The sequence below is a fragment of the Tachypleus tridentatus genome, chromosome 3 (genome assembly GCF_004210375.1).
Source record: "Tachypleus tridentatus isolate NWPU-2018 chromosome 3, ASM421037v1, whole genome shotgun sequence".
NCBI classification, from domain to species: Eukaryota; Metazoa; Arthropoda; class Merostomata; order Xiphosura; family Limulidae; genus Tachypleus; species Tachypleus tridentatus.
Genome location: NC_134827.1, coordinates 47,855,878 through 47,867,451, shown reverse-complemented (window position 1 = coordinate 47,867,451; position 11,574 = coordinate 47,855,878). Strand labels below are relative to the sequence as shown.

The 11,574-nt window shown below is 34.7% G+C and overlaps 1 protein-coding gene across 3 annotated transcripts in view; it reads right to left on the bottom strand.

Moving 5' to 3' along the window:
* Positions 1-1,563: 1,563 nt before the first annotated feature.
* LOC143246800 (cell adhesion molecule Dscam1-like) overlaps positions 1,564-11,574 on the bottom strand; it is a 152,899-nt gene continuing 142,888 nt past the window's right edge. For 2 of the 3 annotated variants that reach the window (XM_076493957.1, XM_076493958.1), the window contains 5 exons: positions 10,543-10,769; positions 8,288-8,363; positions 7,120-7,252; positions 4,986-5,110; positions 2,773-3,009 (listed from right to left, as the gene is read on the bottom strand). In XM_076493957.1, the coding sequence (XP_076350072.1) occupies positions 2,909-3,009; positions 4,986-5,110; positions 7,120-7,252; positions 8,288-8,363; positions 10,543-10,769 (662 nt within the window). In that variant the 3' untranslated portion in view covers positions 2,773-2,908. Of the gene's footprint in view, positions 3,010-4,985; positions 5,111-7,119; positions 7,253-8,287; positions 8,364-10,542; positions 10,770-11,574 lie in introns of all 3 variants that reach the window. The other variant, XM_076493959.1, reaches the window with a different exon arrangement.

The following is an 11,574-nucleotide window of genomic DNA, read 5'->3' as shown; positions in this document are numbered from 1 at the left end:
CCACCTGGCCATGTCGGGGCCCAGATCCTGTGAATTATTCATGTTCCATATCATGCTTGTACACATGTTGAAATGTTACTGCTCAGGACTTCATATCAGACTTAATAGTTGACGTCACAACTTCTTTCATTAATTTTTGGTGCTCTACAGTAAGAAACAGCGCGAAAGAAAATAATTACAGATTTTAGGTGATACACAAGTATGATTTAGATACGTATACACACAAGAAGCTTGCCATAAAACAAGAAAAACACACGCAAATGATGACAGCTGATTTTAATAATTTTAACAATTCTCGCTACCATAAGTTTAAAATTGAGAATTTTTATAAATAGATTATAGTGTCACTTTATCAATAGTTCAATCGAGAATTAAACCTAAAGATTTCAGTCAAACATGGCGACTACCCACAAAGACAAGGTGTTTATATGAAAGTGTTGTGTTACAGTCATTCCGTGTTTTTACACTGGTTTATACTAAATCTTATAACAACAACCACTTATTATGTTTAATTAGGAAGTTTTGTTTCATTCATGTACAACTACATAATGTAAGAACATCATTATTTAAATAATTTATCTATTTAAAAGTAAATACTTTTTATATACATATTATTCACTTGGTATTTTGTAAGAACATCCTCTGACTTCAGCTTACGTGGAAAATCATTCAATCTCATCTATATCTATTGTATTTCAAACCACGTTTCAGTAGTCTAAATTAAACTGGAACTCACAATAATAGCCGTACGATACTATTCCTGTAAGACTGTGTGTTCCCTAATACTTACGTCAAACGTATGTCAATATAGTTTCCTTCAAAGATCTAGGCTGTAAAACTGTTCTATTTGATATACAATCGTGTAAAATGTTTGATGCTGTGTCGGTACTGTTCCTGCGGGACTGATATGAGGCTGGTTTGTCTAAAGATCCCTTCTTTGTTACGGCATCAATAGCCGTTTTTTCAACAATAGAACGACCCCTGTAAAACGTTTTTTTCCTTCACTTTTCACAATACGACGTTGGTGGTTTTTTTTATAGCATAATTTGTATGGCTCATCTAAAGCTATATAGTTCCATTCATACGTTTGTATGGTTTCAGTACCCGTTCTTAGAAACCGATATATGTGTCAACTGTAACCTGCCGAATAATTATTTCTTATTATTATCTGTTTATTTACAATTAATCACAAAGCTACACAATGGGCTATCTGTGTTCTGCCCACTACGGGTATCGAAACTCGGTTTCTTGCGGTGAGAGTGTGCGAATATATAAAAATTAATTAGTATTATTTATAAAACTATTTTTATATTAATTATGTTTCTGTATCGGCATGCATTCGTGACATTATAAGAATTTCAACACATGCTTAGATGTAACGAGAATTATATGTAATGATAATTTATAATCCGTATGTAATAAGAATCTATGTAAACTTACGTTTAGCTGTAATACTAATCTATGTAAAAGGTATTCTTAGATATCATGTATCTTTGTGAAAGATATATACCACACGTATCTATATAAATTGTATCTTAAAAATGAGACAACAAAAGAGAATTATTACACTCAATTTAAGTCATGAAAACTATTGATTTTTATTATATTGTTTGACAATCATGCAAACACAAAAACATTATTATATCTGGTGATATCTAATGACACAATAATGTTGCTATTACTACATAAGCTCCTATTTCTAAACTTACTGTAAGTACAATTAATGAATAGATGCAACTTACTGACGGACAATAGCTTATAACAGTGCAGCTCGATTGTGAACAGATATTAGTAAAATCTGTTATTTCACTCTAAATAATGACAGATATAAGAGACCGGCAGCAAGTCAAGATCAGAGGGTTATTTTACTCCTGTTATAAATACTATACATTAAAGAGAACGTGAATCTATAAGTTGTAAAGAGTTTCAAACTGTTTATTATATCACAGAACATGAAGGAAGGAATGTTGTTGTTGGTTTAACAAGAACCTAGCTTCTGCATGTAATAAACACAAAATCTGTCGTCTATAAAGGAACAATTTCTGATGAGAAAATTCGCTATCTACAAGAAGCTGTCTTCTGATGAGGAAATGTACCATTTACAAAACGACACTTTTTCTGATTAGAGAATCCATCATCTATAAAACACCATCTTCTGATGAAGAAATCCATCATCTACAGAATACCACCTATTGATGAGGGATTGCATCATCTGTAAAACCATCTTCTGATGAATAAAACTGTCATCTTCAAAACACTTATCTTTTGATGAGGGAATCCATCACCTATAAGAGACCATCTTCTAACGAGGAAATCCATCATCTCCAGAATACCACCTTTTAATGAGGAGATCCGTCATCTCCAGAATACCACCAATTGATGAGGGGATCCGGCATCTCCAGAATACCACCTTTTGTTGAGGAGATCCGTCATTTCCAGAACACCACCTTTTGATGAGGAAATCCATCATCTCCAGAATACCACCTTTTGATGAGGGGATCCGTCATCTCCAGAATACCACCTTTTGATGAGAGGATCCATTATCTCCAGAATACCACTTTTTGATGATGGGATCCATCATCTTCAGAATACCACCTTTTGATGAGGAAATCCATCATCTCCAGAATACCACCTTTTGATGAGGGGATCCGTCATCTCCAGAATACCATCTTCTAACGAGGAAATCCGTCATCTCCAGAATACCACCTTTTGATGAGAGGATCCATCATCTCCAGAATACCACTTTTTGATGAGGGGGATCCATCATCTTCAGAATACCACCTTTTGATGAGGAAATCCATCATCTCCAGAATACCACCTTTTGATGAGGAAATCCATCATCTCCAGAATACCTTTTGATGAGGGAATTCACCATCTACAGAATACCACTTTTTGATGAGGGGATCCATCATCTCCAGAATACCACCTTTTGATGAGGGGATCCATCATCTACAAAAGACCCCTGCTGCTGATGAGGGTAGCATTGAAAGCTGAGTTTGGGTTTCACCACTGTGAAAGAACAGGAAAGAGATGAATCAGAAAATATGTGAAAATAGTTAGTAGACCTTTTACTTCAACACAAAAGAGACATGTCAATACTAAGTAGAAACGAACATGCGTTTAGGAATTATAATAGACACTGAGAAATGTGAGACGCTAATACACGCACAAGTTCGTTCTTTGAAACAAATTTGTTAAAAACTGATAAGCTTTTCATGTAACTGACATTTATGAGTATAAGAGAAACGTTTATTGTAATTACGACATTCGGATGTTATACAGTTTTGTTTAAGTATAAAAAAAAGCATTATATAACCGAAGCTTGTTAAAGGATCATAGTTTTATTTATCTAAGAACCAACAGAGGTTAAGCTATCCGACGTTTGCAAGAAACAACAGAAACTTATCTGAGGTTTCTTTTCTAAGAACTAGCAGAATTTTTACCTATATGAGATTTGTAAGAACCAATAGAGGTTTATATACCTTAGGTTTGTAAGAACAAATGGAGGTTTATCTAGGTGAAGTTTGTAAGAACCAACAGAGGTTTATCTAAGGTCTATAAGAACCAACAAAGGTCTATATATCTAAGGTTTTTAAGAACAGAGATTTATCTACCTGAGGTTTGTCAGAACCAAGAGAAGTTTATCTTTCTGAGATTTCTAAGAACCAACAGGGGTTAACTATTCAAAGTTTGCAAGAACCAAGAGAGATTTATCTATCTGATGTTTGTAAGAAGTCATATAGATTTAATTATCTGAGGTTTGCAAAAACCAACATAATAACAGAGGTTTATCTATATGAGATCAGTAAAAACCAACAGAGGTTTATCTATATGAGATCAGTAAAAACCAACAGAGGTTTATGTATATGAGATCAGTAAAAACCAACAGAGGTTTATCTATACGTGATTAGTAAGGACTAACAGAGGTTTATCTATACGTGATTAGTAAGGACTAACAGAGGTTTATTCACCTGAGGGTTCTAATTACCAAATTTATCTAATTGAGGTATTTAAAAACTGAAGGAACTTCATTTGATTCAGATTTTTATCAGCTAATATAGGTTTAACTAAGGTTTTATAGAACTAGTTTAATGAAATGTGTGGCTTATTTGGAATTACAACATCACTGTTTTATTACGAGTACCTACGCAGCAGATACGTGTAATTATCGTGTTATTATAATAAGTACTGAAAGTGCTTGTTATCAAGCATATGTTACAAAAACGATCTTATTAACTTATGCCATTCACGGTAACACAGAAGATTTACGAAACTTATTATCAGTGGATGGTAGAGTAAGTGACATACAACCTGGTACTAGTAGAAATATTGGGCTATTGTCAGTGTAGTTAACACTGTCGCTATTTAGCAAGAATGATTGACTTATCATATACGAGGTTAACAGGGGTTCATGGTGATCGTTGTGTAACTCCCTCATGAAAATCATTACCTGTTGCTTATTCCATTAGATAAGTAAACCATTACCCGACCCGTATCAGCTCTCATCAGTCCAGCTAGGTAAATAGTACGGGGTGCCATCTATTGAAAATTATGATAACTATACAAGTGTAAGATACACCTTGGAAAACCGAACAACTTCAAGTGGTAATTGAGAAAAAAAAACAACTTATGGGTATAATAACAGGTTACCATCTCAAGCTTTTCTCCAAATTCTGATTTTAAAAAGTTGTGTGTCATTGAACTCCAAACACTACAAAGTAGTAATAGTATAAACTACTCACAAGGTGGCTAACCACACATTTGATTTGTGATACTTTCTGATTTATTTATTTTAATCGAAACTCTTTGTCTCAAAAACGTTTCTTCATTCTGAAATGTAAGAAACGGCATTATTTTTGTTTTTTCCAAACAAACGTGATATTAAATAAAATTGCAGCTATTATGAAAATTCGTTAATGTTTCTCAAAAAAATGCAAGATTATTTGGTTAAAATGTCTGTAATTATTGATGAATTAATTAATTACCCAGTTCTTTGTTGTCAGTTAAATCTCTGTCGCACTCCGTATCGGAGGGTTCGAGACCATCAGGAAGTGCTGAGGACGAGGCTAAGTGTATTGGACTGTAGAGGGAGCCCTGAGAGTAGTCACTTCTGTGAAAGATTAGTTTCTTACTTAGGCCTTGTTGAGTATTTTAGCACAGTTATCAAATAAGATTAATGACACTTGTTAGACACCTTTCATTTTCGGTACTACCTAGGTAGACTGATAAAACTTGATACCAAAACCATTACCGAAATTTGATGATCGAAAGCCTTTTATAAACCAGTTCGTTTTTTATCAGTTAGAAAAAAAAAAAAAAATTAACAGTAGACATCTATGAATTTAACAAGTTTTACTTCACAAACAAAGACGATTAGATGTATTTTACAATAAGATAAATCTAACTGAAATAAACACATGTATTATAATTATGTTTATAGGAATCCTCGAAACATAAGAACACGTTTATCATATTTGTCCCTATAGGGATGCCCAAAATATATATTGTTTGTTATTATGCAAAAGGTTACACAAAGGGTTATCTGTGCTCTGCCCACCATGAGTATCAAAACCCAGTTTATAATAGTCCACGGACATACCACTGTGACACTGGGGGCCCAATATATATATAATTATACATAAAACACATTCATTGTATTTGTCCTTACAGAAATGTCTGAAATATATGTATAAACACAGTTATTATATTTGACCTTATAGGAATGTCTGCAATATATGTATAAACACATTTATTATATCTGACCTTATAGGAATGTCTTATAGATATCAAAAAAGAACAAAAGAATGTATATTACAATTGTTTTTATAGGGCTTTTGGTTATATATGTATATACGCTACATAGCGAAAAGTATGTGGACATACCTTCTAATTAGTGGAATCGGCTATTTTAGCCAAATCCATTGCTAACAGTTGCATAAAATAAAGGATTCAGCCACGCATTCTCCATAGAGAAACATTGACATTAGAATGGGTCATACTGAAGAGCTCAGGAACTTTAAACGTGACACTCTCATAGGATGCCAACCTTCCAACAAGTGAGCTCGTCAGAATTCTGCCCTGCTAGGGATGCTCCAGTCATCTGTAAATGCTGTTATTGTAAAGTGTAAACGTCTAAGAGTGACAACGGCTCAGCCACGAAGCGGTAGGCCACACGATCTCACAGAACGGGACTGTCGAGTGCTGAAGCGCGTATTGCGTAAAAATCGTCTGTCCACAGTTGCAACACCTACTACCGAGTTCCAAACTGCCACTGGAAGAAATGAATTGGGTTTCCACGGCTGAACAGCCGCACACAAGCCTAAGATCACCATGTGCAATGCTTAGCGTCGGTTGGAGTGGTGTGAAGCACAATGCTATTGGACTATGGAGCAGTGGAAACACATTCTCTGAAGTGATGAATCATGCCTCACTATCTGGCAGTCTGACGGACGAATCTGGGTTTGGCATATGCCAGGAGAACGCTACCAGCCTGAATGCATAGTGTCAACTGTAAAGTTTTGAGGCGGAGGAACAATGGTCTGGTGCTGTTCTTCATGGTTTGGGCTAAGCTCTTTAGTCCCAGTGGAGATAATTCTTAATGCTATAGCGTACAGTGACGTTCTAGAGAATTGTGTGCTTTAAACTTTGTGGCAACGCTTTGGGAAAGCCCTTTTTTGTTTCAACATGACGATGCCTCCATGCACAAAGCGAAGTCCATAATAACATGGTTTGCTGAGGTTAGTGTGGAAGAACATGACTAGCCTGCACAAAGCCCTGACTTCAACCCCATCGAACACCATGTCATGCTGACTGCTAGCCAAGTGCCTGACTTCACTAACGTTATTGTGGCTGAATAGGAGCGAATCCCCGCACCCGTGTTCCAAAATCTAGTGAAAAGTATTTCCAGGAGAGTGAAGGCTGTTATAAGAGCAAAGGAGGAACCAACTTCATATTAATACCAATGAGATGTTCAACAAGGACATATGGGTATGATGGTCGGGTGTCCACATACTGTTGACCATGTAGTGTATATACACATGTTAATTATAATTCAATGAGTTTTCAAAGTTTAGTCATTCTAATAGGTTGCGGGCAAACTTTAGAAACAGAATTTCTTACTTCAACCCGTGGCTTGGAGTTGTTATTTTCATTCCCTTTAAAGAACTGTTTGGATATCCTGACTGATCAAGGGTTTTTGGTCTGATGGGTTTTCTTGGCTGCTCGTAACCATCGAGACGGTCCGTAGTGCTGTCTAGTGACGAATAAACAAATTACCAATACTTTTGAATCTATTAAATTTTAGACTTTGTAACGCATGCTGTAATACTAAGAGAAATGACCATTAAAAAGAATGATTATAATAAATAGGCTACGAAACATAAATAATAATAGTAATTACACTAACTTCATAAAACGTAATAATTTAAATACTTAGACTGGATAATTCAAGAAAAAAATAACAAAATAAATGGATTTAGTTTCCTCAGAAAGTACAATTGGGTTGAATACCTCCAAGAAAAGTTACCTTAATTTGTATAAGTACTTATAAGAAAAATAAAATAACTTTTGGTCAGAAACATGATACACTTTATTTTTTATTTCCGTCAAACCATGAACATTCAGTGACAAGTTTCATAGCGCTGTTGATCGTTTTACTGGTATAGTTCACAGTTAAATATTTTATTCACAACTGAAACTGCGTGTTTCTTAATTAGAGAAACTAATAAAAATAACAGGTTTCATAACTCAGATATTTCATACACAAAACAAGCACTGTATACTGAACAGTTTGTTTTTTAAATTTCGCGCAAAGCTATTCGAGGGCTATCTGCGCTAGCTGTCCCTAATTTAACAGTGTAAGACTAGAGGGAAGGCAGCTAGTCATCACCACCCACCCCCAACTTTTAAGATACTCTTTTACAACCGAATAGTGGGATCGACCATCACATTATAACGCCCTACGCCTGAAATGGCGAGCATGTTTGGTGTGATGTGGATTCAAATCCGCGACCCTCGGATTACGAGTCGAATGCCTTAACCACCTGGCTATGCCAGGGCCTATATTGAACTGAAAAACAAAATTAAAGCATTAATAGACAACATTCGTTTTATTCTATTTCAAAACAGAAAATAGTGGACTGAGAAACAAATACTACACCGTATTTAATTTCGAGCAGATCAACCATAGGTTAGGCAGCACCTAGGTTTACAAGCTCAGTGCGTAATTTTACCATAACGTTTGTTAGAGAATGACATCACGGTCCTATTGATACCTAGCTTAACTCACCACATTCGGAGCTGACGTCACTTCCGGCTCTAGACTCTGAGGTTTGGTCAAACAAGGCCTTACACTTGGTTCTCCTCTGAAACAGCGAATATTATGTACATTACTTCAGAACCGAATAACAAATCATGTCAAAACAACGTTAGAAAAAAAAAACACGGTCTTTTCATCTAACTGAACGCGCAACTGATTTGATTGGTTAACCGAAAATTTGAAATTTTTATCAGAACAAATACAGTTTATTTACTGTTACTTATTTAACGCTAATACAGCTGTACAGTCTGTAACACGTGTTAAAAGTGGTTATCTTAACTGAAATAAGAACGGATATAGATGACTAGCTTTGTGCAATTATCAGAAAACAAACGAGCCTTGAACAAAGGATAAAACTGGTAAGAAATTATCAGAATTAGTAAATGAACGGGTGTACCCAGAGAAAATAATTCTTCAAACCAGTCATTCATAATTATCTAGTACTACATCTAACTGTGTGCGTGTGCTGTCATCTACCATCTCAGATGGAAACTAGAAACAGTCCAATATTACACACGGAATACTTTAAAAATAGAAACTGGAACAAGGCAAGTCTCCATTTTTACCTCATAGATTTCTGGCTTTAAATCTAAAAACATGAGTACTTAATAAATTAAATGACTCAGTTTTTATCTGCCAAAAAGTAGGATATGCAATAAATATATAATAAAGGATTTAATAACAAAATAATGGAGAAATAGGAACGTTTGTTAATGGTTACACTCAATTACTGCTTGTAATCATACAATATCATAAGCCTAAATTTAAAAGTATTCTATTATATTAATTTAATAGTTGGTTTTTTAGTTGAGAAAGTGGAATAATTGAATTCTGTTACAGATAAAAATGATAACCCTCAGGTTAACAGAATGGTTAACCATGGGTTAATTTAAACTTAGATGAATGAATAATTCGAGTTAACTGAAAACATTATTCAATTAAAATTATTTAAATTAAATAACTAATTATTATGTTATAGTTCATCTGACATCAGACTCATTCTTATGTTATAGTTCCTGACATCAGACTCATTCTTATGTTATAGTTCATCTGACATCAGACTCATTCTTATGTTATAGTTCCTGACATCAGACTCATTCTTATGTTATAGTTCATCTGACATCAGACTCATTCTTATGTTATAGTTCCTGACATCAGACTCATTTTTATGGTATCAACCACCCAGAAATGTAAAACAGAAAATCATTTGAAGCCAAATTTAAGTAAAACACAAGAATTGGGAATTAATTAATGTTCTGTAAAACGGCTGTAAGAAAGTTTTACCAATGGTTAGAATGGCTGTAAAGAAGGTTTACCATTGGTTTATAGTTGTTTTGTATAGTATTGAGTAAGCTCATAAGTCGTTTCTAATTAGATTTCAGTAGTTCTTATTTTACAATATTACTGCAGCATAACGAAGTTAACAATTCGAAACGTCGTATGTAACACAAATGTAGGTGATTAAGGTGAATGACAGAATATTGTAGATTCTAAGGTTTTATAACAAATCAATACAGAATGTTTGGTTACATTTCTCTTAATGTGTCCATTAAGATTCGACAGCAGAAGTTGTAAGAAACAAAACATTGCCCAATAAAAAAACAAACCAATAAATAGAGGAAGAGGTTATTGACTCCCATAACAATCTTAAACCTATTAGTTTCCAGCATTCTCCGTCTTTTGGTGTTTAAGCCATAACCATAACATTTATTATATTGTGACGTATATATAAATAACATTTCTACGATGTTTCATTGTCCAATAGAACAAATGAAATCTGGTACTGAACGAAACATTTATATATCTGAAATGCTGTTTATTATACACGGTAATGGGCAAATTAAGAGGAATATGAAAAAGAAAGCATCTATAGCTAAGTTTTACTTAAAACAATATTAGGCTATCAGTTATTAAGCCTGTAGTTTACCTTTCTTCAAAACAATGTTAGGCCTATTAATTATTAGGCCTATGTTTAACTTTTCCTTAAAACAATATTAGGCCTATTAGTTATTAAGCGTGTAGTTAACTTTTCTTCAAAACAATGTTAGGCCTATTAATTATTAGGCCAATAGTTAAGTTTTCCTTTAAAACAATATTAGACTATCAGTTATTAAGCTTTTAGTTAACTTTTCCTTGAAACAATGTTAGGCCCAATAGCTTTATATATTCAATTTATTTTTCTTCTCGTTTGTAGCTTCTTAGTACCGTCATTAAACGAAACTTACCGGTTGTGGGACGTCATAGTTATTGTCATGACCTCTGGTGGTAGACCGGACAAGACTACGACAACCTTGGGCGCCATCTCGAGACATCACTTCGCGAGGAAAGACGGGGACGCGAGTAGTGGCGTAAGGTGAAGGAAAGTACGCTGACTCTGTGAGGTCCCCATACTGCTTCTCCAGATCCGTCATTGCAACCACATCTCCCTTGGGCTCGTCTACGCTCCGAACGCCTTCGGAATTATTGAAAAAAGATCTTTGTTAGTAGCTTAAGAAAAAGACAGAAAACGGTACTTTAGCTTCTCAAAACTTGTTTGAATTTCGCTAAAATCTACACGAGGCCTATCTACGCTAGCTGTTCTTAATTTGGCAGTGAAAGACTAGAGGGAAGGCAGTTTGTCATTACCACGTATTTCCAATTGGGCCAACGAATGATGGGATTAACCATAACGTAATAACGTCCCCATGGCTGAAAGGGTGATAATGTCAGGTAAGACTGGGATTCAAACCCATGACTTCCAAGTTGCTAGTCAAACGCCCTAACCACATGGCTATGTCAGTACTCTTTTAAACTTCCATCAGTTTACGATTTCTGATTATTTAAAATAATATAGTCACTGATATAAATATTTTTTTCTTTATCCACAATATCCTCAGAACATAAAGGGGCTGAAGTCTACAATAATATACTGAAGAGTAGCAAAACAACAGGAACCATAAATGGAAATATAAACCAGGAGTTAAATAACCTGAGACAATGAATATTTTCTCATCAGTTGGAAAAGTTAGGCCACATTAAGTAGGTTGTGTGTGAGATGGGATTTGTCTACAGTAAGTATCCGTGACTTGTTAGTGATTCATTCGAACAGTGAAAAGACAGCACACAACCCACTCGTTTTAAAATAATATATTCAAAACAAAGCAAACTATGTACGAAAATTCTTTACACTGTGGATACCACAGTTGTATATCAGGCTCCAAATAATTTTTTTTTTATTATTATCAAAAGTCCACTTAGGCTGTCTTAATTACTTTAGA